At 34.1% G+C, this 20,501-nt stretch overlaps 1 protein-coding gene across 1 annotated transcript; it reads right to left on the bottom strand.

The window, feature by feature from the left end:
• Positions 1-2,980: 2,980 nt before the first annotated feature.
• LOC116022438 (IQ domain-containing protein IQM1-like) lies at positions 2,981-7,689 on the bottom strand. The gene is made up of 9 exons (XM_031263164.1): positions 7,346-7,689; positions 6,248-6,710; positions 6,048-6,162; positions 5,730-5,795; positions 5,541-5,629; positions 5,342-5,429; positions 4,526-4,756; positions 4,324-4,425; positions 2,981-3,644 (listed from the first exon to the last, which is right to left on the bottom strand). The coding sequence occupies exons 2-9, from the start codon at positions 6,652-6,654 to the stop codon at positions 3,213-3,215; spliced, it is 1,530 nt and encodes a 509-aa protein (XP_031119024.1). The 5' UTR covers positions 6,655-6,710; positions 7,346-7,689; the 3' UTR covers positions 2,981-3,212.
• Positions 7,690-20,501: the final 12,812 nt, after the last annotated feature.

The following is a 20,501-nucleotide window of genomic DNA, read 5'->3' on the forward strand; positions in this document are numbered from 1 at the left end:
CGAAGCACCGCTCTATGAAACCAAACATAGTAGCAAAGTAAACGAAAACAATGGATGAGACAACCAAGCTGATCCAGAATGACAATTTGCCACCGCCACCACCACCCATTTTCATTTCATTCTCTCTCTCTCAAACGACGGACGGAGTATATGATTTTCCAAACACACCGGCGAATTGAAGACGGGCCCATTTGATTTTCCCAAATCTCATGTGAGAGCACCATCCTCATCATGAGCACTAACCATTTAAGGAATATGATTATACAATGAAGCCATTTAAGGAATATACAATTATACAATGAATTAACCACTATCGATTGCACTAAAAGGATGAAACAACAATCATGAAAAGGAAGATAATAAAGCAATAATAAGCAAGAGAATGGATAAGAATACCAAAAGATAAAATTGCAATTAATGTAAAGTAAAAACTTGCATAAATTACCCCTGTGGGCAGCACTTGAATTATCATCTTCCTAAGTTTTACACCAACTAAGATAGAAAATTGAGAAAAATCATGATTACTAAATGGCCAATGTTAGGTGAACTAATATTTTATCACTCTCCCTTAAGTTGGAGGGTAGAATGCTCAACTTGTTACAAACATATCATCAAACTTGCCCCACTCAATTACAATAATAATTCAAAATAATAGAGTATGCATAATCAAATAAAGATCATTTGTGTCTTTCAACAAAAACTAAAAAATAAGGCGTGCATAATAATTTGTAAAAGCATATATTTGAGACCAACTGGATAGTCTGTGGTGGCAGTAATTTCTCCTTAGTTAATGTAAATAAAGCATATCTAACACAAATACTGATATAAAACCACAAATATTTCATTTCTTTACAATAGCTGAAAAGCATATTGTTATGAAAGGCACAATGAAGCTCCACTCAAAAGATTGCTATTGAGGAAAAGACACTAGTACAAATTTATTGCTAAGTTCAATATAATACTCACCATTCATGATAGGTTGTTTTTTGGAGTTGTAAGCAATCATTAAACAATCTTTCCCTTAGTGCTCCAGAAGTTTTCACAGCATTTGTGATCCTATGGCCGACAAACAAACAAATTGAAAGGAATTATTTTAGACAACTAAACATCCCTTCAATATGAAAGAAGTGACAAACAAATTCAGGCACTCTCCAGTGAATAACTACCTATGTTACCTTTCCATAGAAAGTGATATTCTTAGATATGTGGCAGATGTAGATAGGATTCGTTCCAGTGCTGCACTGAATTATTTGCATTGGAACTTTCAGCATTGGAATTTCATTGGCTTTGTTGTACCTAACCATTGTGAAGACTGAAATAATGACCTCTATAGAAAAGAGGTTAAGGCTGAGACAAAAAAGTTCATAGAAGCTAAAACAAAACAAAACACTGAAGCTCCAACAAATAGAAACACTTTTGGCAATTTCTTGACTTGGTTACATATGTACATCCTAATCAATTACATAAATAGACCTCCTAGTTCCTTCACATAATGATACAGTCCAAGAAATTCATACCAAGTGTCATTTAAACACTCAATAGCAGATTGCATAAAGAATATTTAGGAGAAGAAATAAATAACAAAAAATTTGAAGGGAGACTTACCAGCGGTGGTGGAGGCTAGCAGTGGCGGTGCGAGAGGCTAGCAGGGTCTGCGGAAGGTCGAGACGGAATGGTGGCGGTCACGGCGTCGACGGAGGAGAGGACGACGTCGGCTGAGAGACGGAAGAGATCGACGAGGAAATGGTCTCCTCAGATCTGCGGAGGAAAGGCTAGCAGGGTCTGCGGAAGGTCGAGACGGAATGGCGGCAGTCGCGGCGTCGACGGAGGAGCGGACGACGTCGGTTGAGACCCGGAAGAGATCGACAAGGAAATGGTCTCCTCAGATCTGCGGAGGAAAGGTCGAGACGGAATGGTAGCGGTCGCGGCGTCGACGGAGGAGACGCCGGTGTCGGCTGAGAGATGGAAGAGATCGACGAGGAAATGGTCTCCTCAGATCTGTAGAGGAAAAGCTAGCAGGGTCTGCGGAAGGTCGAGACGGAATGGCGGCGGTCGCGGCGTCGACGGAGGAAAGGACGGCGTCGGCTGAGAGACGGAAGAGATCGACGAGGAAATGATCTCCTCAGATTTGTGGAGGAAAGGTCGAAACGGAATGGCGGCGGTCGCAGCGTCGACGGAGGAGAGGACGGCGTCGGCTGAGAGACGGAAGAGATCGACGAGGAAATGGTCTCCTCAGATCTGTGGAGGAAAGGTCGAGACGGAATGGCGGCGGTCGCGGCGTCGACGGAGGAGAGGACGGCGTCTGCTGAGAGAAGGAAGAGATCGACGAGGAAATGGTCTCCTCAGATCTGCGGAGGAAACGATGAAATGTACAAAAATAAATTGGCTAAGTATAGTATATGGCACCTATAATTATTATTTCCTATTGAAGCACAAAGAAACAGCGCTTCCACTCAGGCTTGAACCCACCTTCTTCCACATGGGGGTGCAATCGGATGCCACTAGACCACAAGGTTATTGATAGTAATACTTTAGTTGTGTTGTAATTAAACTATAGTATATCTAAAATGAAACTGAATAACAGGTCTCATATATTGTCAAAATGAAATTGTAATTGAATTAAAATGATACTTTAGTTGTGCTGTAATGAAACTACAGTTTGTATATAATGAAATTAAATAACAGGTCTCACGTATTGTGTAAAAGTTGCGCCGTAATTAAAATATTTAGAATTATACTTATTGATGTTATAATAAAACTACAATGTGTATAAAATGAAATTCAATAACATGTCTCATATATCAAGTGTATAATGTCAAATGATACTTTAATTGTTACGTAATAAAACTTACAGCGTATATATATAAAATAAAACTGAAAAAATCATAAAAACAAAATTAGTTTGACAGAATAGGTGCCATTTCTTGTAATTAAAAGAAACAATACCGTTTTGAAATTTGAACCATAATCCACAGTAAAATTTGCAATTAAAAATATAAAAGATTTCTTTATTCATTTTGAAACGGAATATATATTTACATGTTTGAGAATTGAAGGTAAATGACCCATAATTAATGAGCATATGCAGTTAGTTTAAGCAGAAGAACTAAGAATGAAAGAACAAAACAATAATGTGATTAAAATTCTATCCTGAACAGCAGCCCTGCACAGTTCGCAGTCTGCAAAACTCGTGAAGTTCAGAGGATCGGAGTTTATTGAGCAGAAAAATTTCTTGGGCTTGGGAGTCCCATGTATGCTAGCCTGGGAGAAAGACGAATCTTGGGACTGGGGCGTGGCGAAGGAATAGGCAAGTTGTAGTAGTCCTTGGTCTGATGAGGTGCCCCATTAACTCTGGGTGAGAGATTGACCTTCTCAAGAGCTTGGGATTGAAGGTCCAATGGATAGTCCCTCACACACCCAATACGAGCACCCACTCCACTTGACCACTTGCAAGACAGGCGTTTGCCCAGGTCAAAAACTGGAGGTGGCCTCGCCTTTCTGGGCTTGCTGGCCTCCTCTTGGGAAACAGCTGGCTTTGAAACCTCCTCAGATGGAGTGCCAGTTTCCTTGCTCTCACTTTCTGCTGTCTCTTTCTTGGACCCCGACCCAATGAGCGAAGGCTTGTCATCGTCTATTGCACACCTCTGCAACACGCAATAGTTTAATGTGAGTCACTCTCAATATTGCACACCAACCTAGCAACTTGTGTAAATTTATTGTCGGCCAGGTCAAACAATCGGTGACTAGAGAATTGTTGGATGGAAGCCTGGATAGTCTAGTCTAACATCCTGCCTCTAAAAGATGTGGTTGTATATAAGGAAATAAAGTTGTCTTAGCTATGAGCTATAATATTTAGCGTAATGGTACTGGGGATGGAGAATCGTTGAGCAGAGGCCCGGTAATGAGCCAAGTCCAGCAATTGGTGTCTAGGGAATTATTGGGCGGAGGTCTGAATGGTCAAGTTCAACGCCCTACCTCTAAAAAATGTGGTGGTATATAAGAAAATAAAGTCTGGCCTTCACTAGAAGTTATAGCTCTTGGCATGTGATAACTGCAAAAACTGTGCAGTTAAGACTGACATGTGTTAGGGGAGAATTGTAAAACTGTGCAGATAAGACTGACATGTGTTGGGGGAGAATTGCTCTCAGTGACAAGTCAAGTCCAACAATTGATTGTTAAGGGATTGTTGAGAAAAGATCTGAATGGCCAAATTCAGCACCCTGTCTCTCGAAAATGTGAAAGGGTGAGCTATAATTTTTGATGTCGTAAGCGGTTACGTTGATCCTAACATTTATATATTCATTTTCTGAGCTGAGAGCTCACCTTTACATTGGTCAAATCCACGTTGTGCTCCTCAAGGAAACTGATGAACTCCTTGAAATTGTCTTCGGTTGGTAGATAATGACCACTGTATGGCCAAATTGCCTAAGCAAATGAAATGATGACAGATAAGATTAGATTAATAAAGCATGTTATGGAAGTAATTAATTTCGTGAATGAGCATTATGAACCAATTCAACCATACCTCAAGAATCCCATCATGGGCAACAAGTCTACCAGCTGCTGTTGTAGCCCCACCAGAAAGAAAACTGGAGTGCTGAAAGGTTCCTTTCTTTTTCTGCCCCACGTAAAGAGACCTTGCCGTGCTAAGCACAAATATCCATTTTGATCCTTCTTCTGTGTTCAGAAGTGACCCACTCTCCTTGTAAACTAACTTCCCCTCCTCAACAATCACTCTATATGCTTCCCTCTCTTTCTGAAATTAGATAGGAGAACACGAGGATGAGCATTACAATTCAGCATATTGTTGTGCAGAGGCCGGTAAAAGGCAGTCATACATAAAATTTCAATTAAGCATATTGTTAGGCATAGTGATAAACATTTGACCGAACATCTAGTATGAGAGTCAAATCACGGGTTCGAGCCCCATGGGACAATTGTTAGGTGCGGCCAATGAAGGGCCAAGTCAAGCACCTGGTGATAGGAAGGGGGAATTGCTAGGTAGAGGCTAGTGAAGGGCCAAGTTCAGCACCCGGTGGTGGCCAGTGAAGGGCCAAGTCGAGCGCCTGATGACTGGGAGGGGGAATTGTTAGGTAGAGGCTAGTGAAAGACCAAGTTCAGGACCTGGTCGTGGCCTGTCAAGCAGCTGGTGATTGGGAGGGGAAATTATTGTTGGATAGAGACCAGTGAAGGGCCAAGTTCAGCACCCGGTGGCTCGAAAATGTGGTTGTGCATTCATGGTGCAAGCACTTGGTGGAGCACAATACTCTAAACTTGGCATTATTCTAGTCAAATAAGTTGTAGAGACATCAGATGATAAAAATGAATGGGTAAGACTTACAGGTCCCAAATACTTGATGCATTGGCGCTGCAGATCAACTCTCTGGCACTTTTTGAGACTTAGTTCTTTACCATCACCCACATCCAACCTTCAGAAAAGGAAATTAAAGCAAGATAAGTACATATATATAGTGAATCAGAAACACATAAATAGGAGGTTAATCTAAATCTCATGAGTTCAACATATATAATCATCTTACCAATAGAAGAAAGGTTGAGTGCTTCTGCTTGCAGTCCATACATCATAATAGAAGTGCAAGTTGTGGCCATAACGGTGGCGTGGATCAATCTGCAATTCACACCACAGGTTCAGCAACCAATATTACATAATCAGTATTGCAACGACACGATAAAAGCATTAAATCGATCAGTTAGCAGCATAGACTTACAGCTTCAAGCCAATGCTGTAGAGCTAGTTTTTGAGCTTTCTCATCCTTGGACAGACCCTTTCCGACCTGTAATGTTCAAAACCACGGAGTTAACACCAAGACACTTGTATAACAGTATACGCAATAACCTTAATTACTACTGAAAGGTCAAGTCCAGCACCCTGCCTCTCGAAAACGTGCTAGTATATAAGGAAATAAAATTGTGTATTCGCTGTGAGCTATAACTTTTAACGTAGTTGTAAACGCTTGATCTTAACAAGTGGTATCAGAGCCAACGTTTAATCCTAATAACTACATACTTTATGCTCAATATAGTACCTTAGCAGCCCTTGTCCTGGCCCGAGACCACCGCGATGCTGCAGTTTCTTGTTTGTCAATGTTGAAAAACGATATCGAGCTACGCTTTAGAGCTGCAAAATCCAAGGCTTTCCACCTGAAATATACCAAGGTATAACAATATATTAAACTTAAACATTAAATGCTTCTAAAATATGTTTAACTTTAGTATATAAACATACCAGAGCTCTTCAACAACCACTGCACAATCTGCAAGGTTCCTTCTGGTCCGGTAACTCTTGTAGACTTTCTGGACCTTAGTTGCAGCGGCATCAAGAACAGGTCTGGGAGAAGAGTACACATATGGTTCTGGGCATGAAATTGAAGGCTTTGATTTCAGGGAAAATTCATTGCACTTCCCTTCTTCCCCAGAATCTTTTTCCTCCTTTTCAACAACTAAATTGTTTAATGGAACATGGGTTTTGAGCTTCATCTTTGCATTTCTTTTAAGCCCAGATTGCTTGTTAAGATGCTCTTCCTTGAAGCTATATGTTTTGAGCATGGAATACATGGAATCTGTGTCTTCTTTCTCAGTGTTTATTGATGGAAACCCAAATGCCGGTAATAGCAGAGAAGCAGAGAGTCCCATTCACCAGTAAGTATATGTATATCACAATTCACACTTGATTGTCTGGAAAAACAACCCTGCAAAAGTATTGATAAAGCTGTTATTTTCTATTGTTTTTCAATTGAGAATTCAACAGCTTGAATAAGAACAACTTAAATTAGTAATCAACTGCAAAACCATTTGTCTTTTAAACAACAAGGATGGAATGGTGGGGATAATCGATCTAATCAAGATGGCTAAGGATACAAACTTGTAACCAGAAGGTCACGAGTTCGAATCTCAACCCTCTTGGTTAGCTATGAGCAACCTAGGCTTGTTTATCTCCTGTGATCCTTTATCGATTAAGATCACAAAATGAGATTTATCCAGTTTACACCCTATGATGGCTGATGGTTTTTCAAGAAAAGTAAAATAACTAGCAAAATTGGTACTAAATTTGACCAAAGATGAAGAATTCAAACAGAACTGCAACTAAATTAGACATAATTAATATGCTCAATTACAGGCCATAACAAAACAGCAACAATCTCTTGCAGAATTCATAAAACACCATCAAAGAACAAAGAAGAATAAAATAAACAAACCATCAAGAGCAAAACACAAGAAAAAGCCCATATCATCATGATTCATGAAAATAAAATCTTGGCAACCCAAATCCAAGAAAAGCAAAACATAATTGAAAAAGGGGCCTTGTGTAGTCAAGAGTTCTCACCTTGAATTGAACCACAAAAAGAAAGGATATGATTATCTGTTTGCAAAGCACAAGGAACCAACCAACTACACTATGACTTTATGAGGCTACCTACCAAACTGCACGGATTTTGACTAGCTCTCAAAGAGCACTGAGGTATTTATAGGGGTAGAAGCGTAGGAAATGGGTTTGAATAATCAAAGTCAAGGGGCGTAAATGAGAAAGTCGTTGTGGAAAAAATGAGATGGTGGGTTGGAAGAATGGCGGGTCGCATACTGTTAAGTCTGCATGGAGCTTCATTGAAGCTCATAGGAAGGGCTGAAGAAACTGGGAATTCAGGCTCGTGCTTTCGTCTGCTGCAGTCATGCCATACTGTTTTAGATTTGCTGCCACTCAATAATTTATTGGCAATGAATAAAATACTGATAATGTCGGATTTGTTTCTTTCTATTAAAATACTTGTTCAATAATACAACTACAAAGACAAGTTGATACTGAAATTTTAGAGCATCCTTAATAATTGTAGTTTTTGATGAGTTTTTACATTGTATAAGTATTAAAGAGAAGATAGGTAAGAAAAGAAAAAAAATAAAATAAAATGGTCATTAATGCACTCGGCTAGACGCTATGTTGCAATGCACGCGATCAAGCACGAAAAAATAAGATTTTAGTGGTCCCACAAGTCTGATAAAAATAAATGTCTTGAAGGGTTTTTTTTTCTCCTCAACAAAAACTTGCTTTTTCAAAAAGCATACAAAAAATTTCTATTGGTGATGGTCTTATAATATTAGGCAAAAACTTGTGTGAGACCGTCTCACCGTGAGACGGGACGAGTCGTGTCGGGTCAAGATGCAAATGTAACGCTTATATGCATAAATTTCATACTAAATAGGAATAAAATTTTTGTTACTTATAAGGGTAAATGTAATACTTTTAAGGGAAAATACAATACTTTTACATTTCGATTTAAAAGTATTACATTTTTCCTCAAAAGTATTATATTTGCCCTTATAAGTAAGGAGCACTTGTCAACATTACTTATTATGAAAAATGTATTACTTTTTCTCTTATAAGTAACAGAAATTGTATTTTTGATTAGTGTTATATTTGAGCATATAAGTATGACATTTGCATTGTGCTTTGACCCGACCCGACCCGTCACACGAATAAGGATCCGTGAGACGGTCTCACACAAGTGTGACCCTAATTATTAAACTAACTAGTCTTTTCACGCGCACGATTTAATGCCTAATATTTATTTAAATAAGTAATTCAAAGATTTTTCTAAAAATAATTAATTAAATACTTATTGTTAAGTAGGCACATCTTAATTAATTAAACAGATGTTAAAGGATAATGATCAATAGTTACCTCAACAGAAAATTGCCATTTAAAAATATATTCAAGAAAAATGTAGTCAACAACTAATTAAATAATGTTTAAAAATAAATTAATAGATAATAAGACAAAGAAGAAGGAGAAAAAAGGCTTTCAAAAAAAAAAGGAGAAAAGATACAACAAATAAGATTAGAGAATCAAAACATATGTTTAAATACATTATAATTAATAATAAATTTCAATGTAAATGTCTTTTATTGGTCTTTAGTCTTTACACGTTGTTACCCGTCAATGAGAGACTATATTAATAATATATTTATTATGACCTAAGTGCAGGTTCTATTTTGTTTTTTTTTTTTTTGAAAACAAATAAAAGAGAAAGAAACAATCACATTATATATATGAGAGTTTATATCAATTTTTTTTTTTTACTTTGGTGATTTTTCATATTTAGTTGACAAATAATTTTGTCACATTTTGATATTATCTTTATTTTCATGATCTTATCAAATTTAATAATTTATTATATAATGTTAGCTCTTTATAAACATCTATAAACACACATACATATATATAGTTGGAAAAATACATGAAAATTGTGTGAAATTTGAAATTTTATGAGATGAAGAAAATGTTGTGCTAAAGTAATTGAGCGAAATTTGGCAGAGAATATGAGAGTGATCCTGTGTGTTGTGTGTTTCATCAATTTTTTTTTTCTCTCCCTCTCACCATCTTATTTGTTTTAATATAATTAAAATCATGTATAAAAAAAAGGTATCTTTTATACAGGGATTAAATTGAAATATGAAATAATTGGAAGTAGTACTGTCAAAGTGGACCGAAACTCGTGGACTGACCCGCACCCGCCCCACGGTGGAATGGGTTAGGGCGACAAAAAAGGTGGCTTGCAGAAGAGCGGGAACCCGCCCTACTTTATATATATGTGTGTGTGAATATATATATCCACAGTAAACTGTGAATATATATCACAGTGCACTTTGTGAATATATATATCAAAAACAAAGAAGAAGAAGAATAATAAAAGCATGCGGGGCCCATCGGGCTAGGATTGCATGAACCCTAGCCCATGGGCTAAATGGGCAGGCCCGAAATAGCCTGCTAAAAATTAGGCCAATGGTGGCGCAAGCCTAATGGGCCGACCCGGCCCACATTGACACTACTAATTGGAAGATATGGAAAATATTTATTAAAAAAATCACTTTTCAACCTTCATAGTTAGAAAAAACATATTTTTTGCAATTCCTTTTAATGTTTCAAAAAATATTTTAAAAAGAAATAACAATCCATATATAATTTTAAATTTTTACTGTACTAAAATTTGTTGGGTCACACTTGTGTGTGAGACCGTTTCACAAATCCTATTCGTGAGATGCAATGGGTTGGGTCGGGTTGAATCAACATGCAAATTAAATGCCATATTTATATGCACAAATATCATACTTATATGCTCAAATATAATACTAATTATTAATAAATTTTTTGTCACTTATAATGAAAAATGTAACTTTTGAAGAAAAAATGTATAGTAATAATTTTGCATTTTAATGTAAAAGTATTATATTTTACATCAAAGTATTACATTTTCCCTAATAAGTAATGTTCCCCTTATAAGGAAAAATATAATACTTTTGAGGAAAAATGTAATATTTTTAAATCCAAATGTAAAAGTATTACATTTTCCCTTAAAAGTATTACATTTACTATTATAAGTAACAATAATTTTATTCCTGACTAGTATTAAATTTGAGCATATAAGTATGACATTTGTACGTATAAGTATCACATCTACTCATCGACCTGACCCGTTTTATGGTGAGACGGTCTTACACAAGTTTTTGCCAAATTTGTTTATTGCATTTCTTTTGTTTTATTTTCTTTTAGTTTTCTTATCGCAAAAAATTTTAAAATATATTTTCTTTTTTAGAAAAAGCATGAGTATCAAGTGAATTTAAATTACTCAAAAAAAAGTGAATTTAAATCAACTTTAAATATGCAATTCCACAACGGCGATGTAAAATATGAATTACCCTGCAATTTTAAAATGGCATTATAGAAATTAAAATTAAAATTTTATTTTTTTCTCTACCATTCTTATTATAATTCAAATATAACCACTACTATTAAACATTTAAACATATCACAATTCAAATTAACCTAATTTGAGATATATATATATATATATATATATATATATATATATATATATATATATCTTGAGAGCAAGGCCAACAATGATTTTTATGAATTTTTTTTTTAAAATGGGTTTTTGGTTTTTGTGGGTTTTCTTACTGACCAGTGACCACCCTCTTTTGTTTTATTTTTTTATATATATTTTTTTTTGTTTGTATCTAACAAAAACCCCAACAATTCTCAAACTTCTGGGGTTGCTCTGAGTTCTACACTTGTATTTATATTATGACAAAGTGTAGATTTAATTTTTTATTTGTTTAAAAGGAAAAAAAAAAGAGATGAACAATCACCTAATACTAAAATTTCACATTTATACCATTTAAATTGCAAAATCATTGGCATTAATACTTTAAATAATTGTAACAGCCCATTATAAAATTCGTCGTACTGTTGATGAGCATACCTGCAATAAACTAAATAGAGTCTAGTCTAGTCCGTCTAGAATCTTCAATCCAGTTGTTTCAAGTTACTTTCAACATTAATTAAAATGTATGAAAGAGTTGTTTAGTTGTTGAAGGTGGTTGATATTTATTGTTAACTATGGTTCCACTAGGAGAGTTGTCACTATATCATATTTAAAAATGTAAAACTAATTAATAAGTATATTAAAAAAATAAATTTTGGTTACAATTATATTCAATTATACTTTAATTTGTGACAATTGAATTATTTGATGGAATTTTTTTCCAACTATATGCTTAATCGGTAAATTAACTCTAAATATAAGGATCTCGTAATAAATAATATAAAGAATGAGATATAATAATTAATTGTTTTCAAAATAAAATTAAAAAAAAAAAAAGAATGAGAGATAATATTACAACTAAAAGGGAAAATATTAGAATAATAGATGATGAGTACAAGAAAATAATGTGACCTCATCTAAGCTTAATGCTAGGAAATCTTGGTATGGGTGGCGCAAAATTTCGAACCCATGATCTTTAGCATGACTTTGATACCAAATTGAATTATGTGCTCTATCCAATTAAAAGCCTAAACTGATAGTTGGACTGCACATTTATGCTCACACTATTGAGTCAGCGTGATTTACATCATTCCAAATGCTATGTCGAGCTGGGAGTTAGAGATTCAACCTTTTGGATCTGAGAAGAAGAAAATCTTGGCACCACCAATAATATTCATACTATTAAATTTTGACAATTTAATATCAAACCTTCGTGAATAAGAATTGCATCTAAACATTAAAAAGTTGATGAATAATCAAACATTTGTATTTTGTAACACCATTATATTGTCCAATCCAAGAAAAAATCCAACCTAATGACCTAGTTTTCCTTAAGTTGGATCAGCATATAATTATTCAAAAAATTAAAACATAACATTATTTTTAAAATATAATGTATCAAAGTATATACTTCAATTCATACAACTACAAATTCAAAATTAAACTCTCTAAACAAATGTTACGTTCTATATATATATATATATATATATATATATATATATATATATATAGACACACATATACATACGTACATATAAAAGAAAGAATGTCTAAATATTATAGTCGCTAATTAATACCTAAATTAGGATAATTAAATAATTTTTAATTTAGGATTATATATGATATATATATTTAGATATAATTGTCATATATATATATATATATATATATATATATATATATATATATATATATATATATATATATATATATATATATATACACACACACACACACACACTAAGGTTTGGCATTAAATTACAAAGTTTTAAATGTTTGGATGTAATGTTATAAAACATAAGAGTAGTGCTGGATATCCCAACAAAAGTCACTATGATCTTTATTAATCACTCATTCGGATGTCATAATTTTATTGGATTCATAAATTCCTTATTAACTTATGGTGAGATTGTTCATGAGTAGTACATGAAAAATAAAGAGTTTTATTTATTTATTATTTTTAATTAGTGTCACGTTACGTTAGAGAGGGGTCAAAATGAAGTGTCAAATATGCGTGGTTGAATTGAATAGCATTTTTTTAAACAAAAATAAAAATTCTATTCACCCATATATTATATTTACATTTACAAAATATAAATGTTTGAGTTTTTTTTTTGTCCCACAAATATATTTAGGAAAATGAATAGTTTTTATCCATACTTTTTGAAAATAGAATAGTAATAATTATGGCTAACTGTACTTTTGGTTCGAATATATAGATCTAAAAATGTTTAATTTAATCTTTTAACCCTAATAATTTTCTAATAAATCATGATTACGAGAGCCTAGATCTTTGTTTATTGCGCACACGCTGTCGTTGTGAGACTTGATTCCTGGTCTTTCTTCCCAAACTTTACTCCTGTGACCAATTGAGCTCTTATGCGGACAGTACGTTCAACCGTAATCATTATACACCAAGTTGGTGGTAATTAAGGATTGAATTTGCCCGCATGGACAGTTCAACTGGTCCCATGGGTGAAATTTGGGAAGAATCATCTCACCAGCGGTAGTGTGGAGGCAACCTCTCAAAGTAAGGGTAAGGGGCTCCTTGTACGCAGTAAGCAAAGGTCTAGCCTATGTGTTCATGGTTGAGTTATCATGATTTAAATCCTCCCAGATGCTTTGCCGGGGTTGGGGCGTGGGAGACCCTTGGGGTTGAAGATTCAATCTTCGGAAAGAATTAAGGATTGGATTTCATGTGATAAATGCGTTAAATAATTGTATGTGCTTTCATTTTGTCTTCCTATGTTATCCTTTCATTTTAATATTAGTGATTAAAATATGTGTAAAATTAAAGACAAAAGTGACAACAGTTGTGACAAGAGAGATCAACATATTCAGTATTCACATTAGTGTATAATTAGGGAGGACATTAATTCAAGTTTATAATTGAAAAGCTAATTTGATCGTTTGTGCAATTATGTAAGTATTAGGTAGTCAAATGCCTTATGATTTGATAATATCACTCTTACCATTGCAGACAAAGGCCATAGGCTTGAGTTTTATTCCAATCAAGGATTCACATATCATGTATTCATGTTGAACAGATACTATGCATATGTTAGATTGTACTGATAAGAAAAATATATATACTAAGTAAAATTTCAATAAAGTTTAATAGTTGTGTGTTGCTCTAGTGGTTAAAATTGTAACGTTTTGAGAAGTTAGAGAAGTATATATGATTTTTCAAAAAAAAAAAAAAAACAGAGGAGTAAAAAAATTAGGGTCTACAGTCCCTAGTAAAAACAATTAAGGAATGTCAATATGTCTAAAACAAACGATGGAATAGGTCTATTCCAAAGAATGTCATTTCATTCCTGACCTATTCTATGAACCAAATATGTCATTAGGTATTAAAAATGTTAACTTTTTTCGAAAAGAAAATAGGAAAGGAAATTTGTTTTTTTAGTTGATATTATGTGGTGGGTAGATGACTTTGAATAAAAATCATACGTGTTTTCTGTATGAATGGATACACCTCACAAATTCCTTTCCAGTGAGAAAAAAACAAACGAAACGACACCTCATAAACAGTACTAGTGATTTCATTATATTATATAATATTGTTCATTATTAATTAAATAAAAGGACATTAAAAAATTGGAATAAATTATATTCTCTGTCTACCTTATCTTTGAACTATCAAAAAAGGAGGCCCCTTGACATCTTAGGACCATTGAAGAGGAAACTATCGTCAAAACATACCATTTAAGTCCTTTTTCTTTTTCTTCTTTTAAAATGATATTTGGTTCTAGAAAGTCCAATTTCAAAATATTGAAATTAAACTAACCAATGTATATATCTAATTATATGTTAACAATAAATATTCATAATAAAAGTATCAATTTATATGACTATCAAAATTTTTAAATAATGAGAACTATTGAATTATTGATCTACAAATATAGACTTATATATATGCTTGGGAGAAGATTATTATTCGTGTGAATGGGTTGCGCCTAAGGGTCCGTTTGGAAATCAAGAAAATGACTTCTGAAAAATGTTTTATGGAAAATGAGTCATTTTCTGAAAAACAGTTTCATTTCTAGTGTTTGGATGTATTATGGAAAACTATATTTGTCTTTGTGTATTTGGTTCATTTTCTGGAAAATGACTAGAATTGTATAGTTAAATATTGTAATTATTTTATTTAAAATATAAAAAATTATAATAATATTAAAATAATGTTATTTATTAAAAAAAAACGTAGCACAGGTTTCCGGCGGAAACCAATAAGTTTCCGCTGGAAACCTATACTAGTTTATAGTTTCCGGCGGTTTCTGCACCTCCTTGGTCCACGGTCATGGGTGATAAGGCTTGGTTTTGGCCGAAAACATGCGAAACAGTAATTTTGGCGATTCTGAAAAATGACTTACGGAAAGAAATTCCGTAAGTCATTTTCCCAAAAAATAAACTGATTTTTCTTGGTTAACGGAAAACATTTTCCGGACGTTGCCAAACACTGAAAACTCAAAAAGCATTTTCAGAAATCCATTTTACGGGTTACAAAACACACCCTAATTTTATATTAGGGAGACCTCATCATCATAGGGTTGGCAAAGTGCAAATGTATCATGCATATGAGTCAGATCAAATGTATCGTGTTGTATTGTATTTAAATTTTACCACTCTCTCTTTCTAGTTGTATCTTCTTCATATTAATGTATCATTGGTGCAAGCTAAGAAATGATGTTTTTACATGTCCTATATTTTTACTATTTTATAGTCAAATCGATAACTCTTATTCATTTATTTCTGTAAGTATTCTTAATTATGTAAAAAAAATTATTTTGATACCAACTTAATTAATAATTTAATATGATGGTTAAAGTAGAGGCTAAGTGCTACTCAGGCGGTAGAGTAGTGCCTAGCGCCTGGGTGACTATATATATATATATATATATATAAACACTGCACATATGTGAGTTTATGTATGTCTCTCTCTGACACACACATATATAAAAATTAGCAAGGCCAACTCGACCGGGTTAACTCGACTAACACGGCTTAATTGGAAGAATTAATTCGGCCGAATCGACCAAGTTGAGCGCTTAGGCGGTCGACCACCTAGGAGGAGGTAATTCGTTAAGGTTGGTTTTTGCAACAGTGGTTAATATTAAAAAATTAAACTGTAAATCCGTAAAGATTGAATGGAGGAGTATGAGAATTACTTTTCAAATGAATACATTTCAAGGTATGGTAGTGGTTTTCGTCCGTTTGTGTAATTGTGTTTGGTCCATGCACGAGTTTCCAGTCAGCCCCAAACCAGACGTCGGTTGAATGTGACAATTTGTCGCAAAGTGACAATTTGGTACAATGCAATGATCATAGCCAGCAGTTTTCTTAATTGCCTAAAGGTCATGCCATCCCAAAATATGTACTTGACTATTATTCCTATCTCTTCTTCCTTGCAGTTGCATGCAAAAAGCCATATCATAATCCGAGAAAAAGAGGAAGTAACTCCGCTAAAATGACTAGGGATACAAATGCGTAATCACAAGGTTACGTGTTTGAATTCTAGTCCTCTTGATTTAAATCGGTCGGTCAGCTATGAATAATTTAGGTTGATTTATTTTGTTGTGATCCTTTAACGACTAATATCATCAGCCGAAATTTATTTAGTACACATTGAATAATGATTGCGAATTTTTTCTTGTGTCCCTCGTCACCCAAGAAGAAGAAAAAGAAATTGAAATGGAGAATTCTTAGGGGATTCTCTGGTCTAATTCTAACTCCGGCCACAAATTAAACGTACCTAATTATAGTTGGCAAATAGGGCTTCTTGATGTATATATTAATTTAAGGGGAAAATGCACTTTTAATCCATTAATTATATCTATATTGTAGACTTGGTTCATAAATTATTACCATACACAAATTTTTTCCTTTAATTATGTGTAAAGTGACAATTTTAGTCTACTGCTAATAAATTATGTTAATATTAATAGTACATACTGCTAATAAATTATGTTAATATTAATAGTACATTTTAAATTTTCAATTTATTGAGGGACACCTTAGTCATTTTTTATTTATATCATTTCGTATTAATAATTAAGTAATCGTTGAGTTTGACAGACATTTTTTTTTTTTTTTTTACCATTGTAGTGTATCTAAAATTCAAAATTGTTTTGGTTTCTAAGTTTACTAAATATTACTAGTTAAAATAAATATTACGAATTTAAGTACGTTGTTTTCATGTCAATAAGTTGGAGTGAGTCTTCAATCTACAAACACTTTCAATTCATATGTTATTTCCATTTTCTTTTAAAAAAAATAGAATAAGAATAATACAAAATAGAGTAGTAGTTCTACCACAATTGCATTTTTTTTTTCAATTTTCCGTTTGCAACAAGACATCACAAAAATACAAGCATATTAGATCATTCACAGATATAAAAAAAATGTTATGAAATAATTTGCTCACATAAAGAAATGTTAATATGAAAAACTGATATGGATATACATTATAATTCACAAATCAATATCTCTTATTTGAGCATCCTTTTTACTTAAATGTTCTTCAAGAATCTATGTAAGAAACAAAAACATTACAAATAATACATATTGGTCATATATTACACTAATATATATATATGAAATGAAACCATGCATATAAATATCACCTTGATTATTTAGAAAGATAAATTCAGTTTTTGGCAGTAAATTGACATTTAACTTTGAAGTTAAAGATTAGTAGATACATGTTTATAAATCTTAGAAAACTAGTAATTCTTCATTACAAATAAAGAGAATCAGTATATATGAAGATTTAGTTGAGGGAATTTGAGAAAACTCTATGAAATGAACAAAACTGATGAATTAAAGAAGCAAAATGTAGAAAAATGACCCACCTTAAGAAGTAAAACAAAGCAATCTTCAAAAAAAGAAAAAAAGTAAAACAAAGCACCTTATGAAGACACCAGAGCATGCCTGCCAAATGAAAGTTTTAACTTTTAGAGGTATTCGCAAATCCCACACATTGTTCCGTATTAACTACCCCATGGCTAAAACCCACGTCATCTCCCACCCCTTCATTAATGTGAGCCATGCGAATATCTCCGCTCTCACTTCTACCATTTGTAACAGTTGAAGAAGCCAAGAAAGAAGAAGAGCTACGGATGGATCTCTAAAATCAGCCAAGAGATTAATTTTATGAAGGTTAAATCATGCTTGGAACATTTTATTTAAGGATGAGCCACGGTTCCTATTTCATAAAAGGAATCAGCTAAGGATTGGAAATAGAGATGAGCTAAGGTCTCAATTTATTTAAGGATGAGCCACGGTTCATATTTCATAAAAGGAATCAGCTAAGGATTGGAATTAAAAGGAAGCTACGCTCAAATTTAATTAAATGGGAGGAGTCACGCTCTAAATTTATTCAAGGAGATGAGCTGCGGTTGATATTGAAGAAAAACCAGGGATCAACACTCATGAGGAACATTTTAAATAATGAGCCACGGTCTCTATTTTATGAAGGAAATGAGCCACGCTCTTATTTATTAATTAAGGAGCTACGCTGATTTGATCCATGCATCAATTCCTAATGGAAGCAAAATTAAAAGGATCAGCCAAGGATTTAATTAAGGAGCTACGCTATGAGTCATGGTCCTAGAAGCTGAGTTCGAATCCCACTGAGAGCAGTTAAGTCAAAAAGATCAAAGGATTAAATATTGAGCTAAGGAATTAATTCATGAGCTAAGGAATTAATTCATAAGCCAAGGAATTAATTCATGAGCTAAGGAATTAATTCATAAGTCAAGAAATTAATTCATTAGCCAAGGAATATATTCATCAGCCAAGGAATATATTCATCAGCCAAGGAAGCTCAAGACACATCTTTAACAAGAATTAATTACAAAGCATGGAGATTACTTTCAAGATCAGGAAAATATTACAAAGTCAAAAATCATCCTGACATCTGATAAAAGTTGAAATTATTTTCAACATTTCTACACAGCAAGATCTCAAGTACAAGATTTCAAATTTTGAAACTGCCTATCTCCAACGGGCAACTTCAAAATCCACAGCTATAAATAGATGAAGACTTGAAGAAGAAGAACAACCAATCACACAACACAAATTTTACGCATGCTGAATACAAGTGCTATACAAAAATTAAGAGAGTGAAATTCTTCAATATTTCATCTAGAGACTAAGCTATCTCAAATAAATATTCTGAGAGTCTCTTAGAGTTGGAGAAAGAAAGAAAAATTGTTTTCCTTGTAAAACAAATTCCCTACTGAGTGTGGGTAGAGAGTTGAGTAGCAGAGGAGTTGTGAAAGCCCTAGGGAGTGCAAGCTTTGTGCAGAGGCACTCGGAGTGAGATTAGTGCTGGCTTTGTGTTCAAGGCACTAAGGAGAAGTTGCAGAAGTGCTGAGTTAGAAGAACTAGCACTGGTGCAATCACTATTGTATCTTGGTGACAGAAGATAGTGAATTCCTCCTTGGAGTGAAAGGAGTAGAGTGGAGTAGGAGGATTACATCACCTCCGAACCACTATAAATCTCTTTCTTTCTTTACTCATTATTTTTACTTATAGCACATTCATCATTGCATGCTAATCACTTACTAACCCAATTACTATTCACATTATCTCTTTGCACTAATCTATTTGGGTTTGACACTCTCACGTTTGCATGCTAGCTAAGTTTTGCATAAATCTTATTTGAGCTATTTCAAGTTTTTATAACATATTGCATGTAGTAGATCCTTACATTATCTCTTCAATTTTTATTGCAACACTTTACATTCAAATATTCCGCTGTGCACTTCAAGTGAAATTTAATTTTACTTGGAGTTGAAATTACGAAGTGTTAAAATTTTTATTTGTTTGAAAAGTCTATTCACCCCCCCTCTAAACTTTTCACCACCCAAGCGGACCAACAATCCTTCAAATAAGATGGTGGCACTCGGTGACGAGTAGAACGCCGGAGTGTTGGAACAACTTCTGCATTATGTGGCTGTACCATGCTTTGTGAATGACTATCATCTGAACACACGGGTCCCCCACTGTCAGCTAGCTCTCCATCATGAGTTGGCTCTCCATCATGAGCTGGAGAACTAGAATCATAGGGCATCCTATCATCTTGCCCGTTGGAACTCATATATGAAGAAGTGGAATTTTCAACACTAAAATTATCACCAAGTTGTTGGCATTCCGGTGAGAGAGAGTAACTACCTCCAGGTGATGAAAAATTACCAAGGAAATGAGCATTGTCAGGTGAGGAGGAAATGCCGCCACCCATACTACTTTCTTCAACCACCCCTTGCACTAAACCAGGAAGTTGAGTAGTGGTTTGCATAGGTGTGTCCCCTGCAACTGAAATACTCGTGTTCTCCCCAAGGTCTACAATTTTATTTGGGAGAGGAACCTCTGAAATAGTCTTTTGATTTTTTTCTGCAAAAGGAAAAATAAACTCGTGAAATAAAACATCCCTCGAGACAAAAACTTCTTCTTTGTGTAAGTCATACAACTTGTATCCCTTCATGCCTTTTTGACACCCAATACAAATACACTTTCTTGCACGAGGAGAAAATTCCGTACGGCCCGAGACCAATGTACTGGCATAAGCTAAACATCCAAACACTTTTAGTGTAGTGTAGAGGGGGGTTTTATGAAAAAGAACTTCATATGGAGTTATATTCTTGATGACTGATGAAG

The sequence above is a fragment of the Ipomoea triloba genome, chromosome 6 (assembly GCF_003576645.1).
Source record: "Ipomoea triloba cultivar NCNSP0323 chromosome 6, ASM357664v1".
Taxonomy (NCBI): Eukaryota; Viridiplantae; Streptophyta; class Magnoliopsida; order Solanales; family Convolvulaceae; genus Ipomoea; species Ipomoea triloba.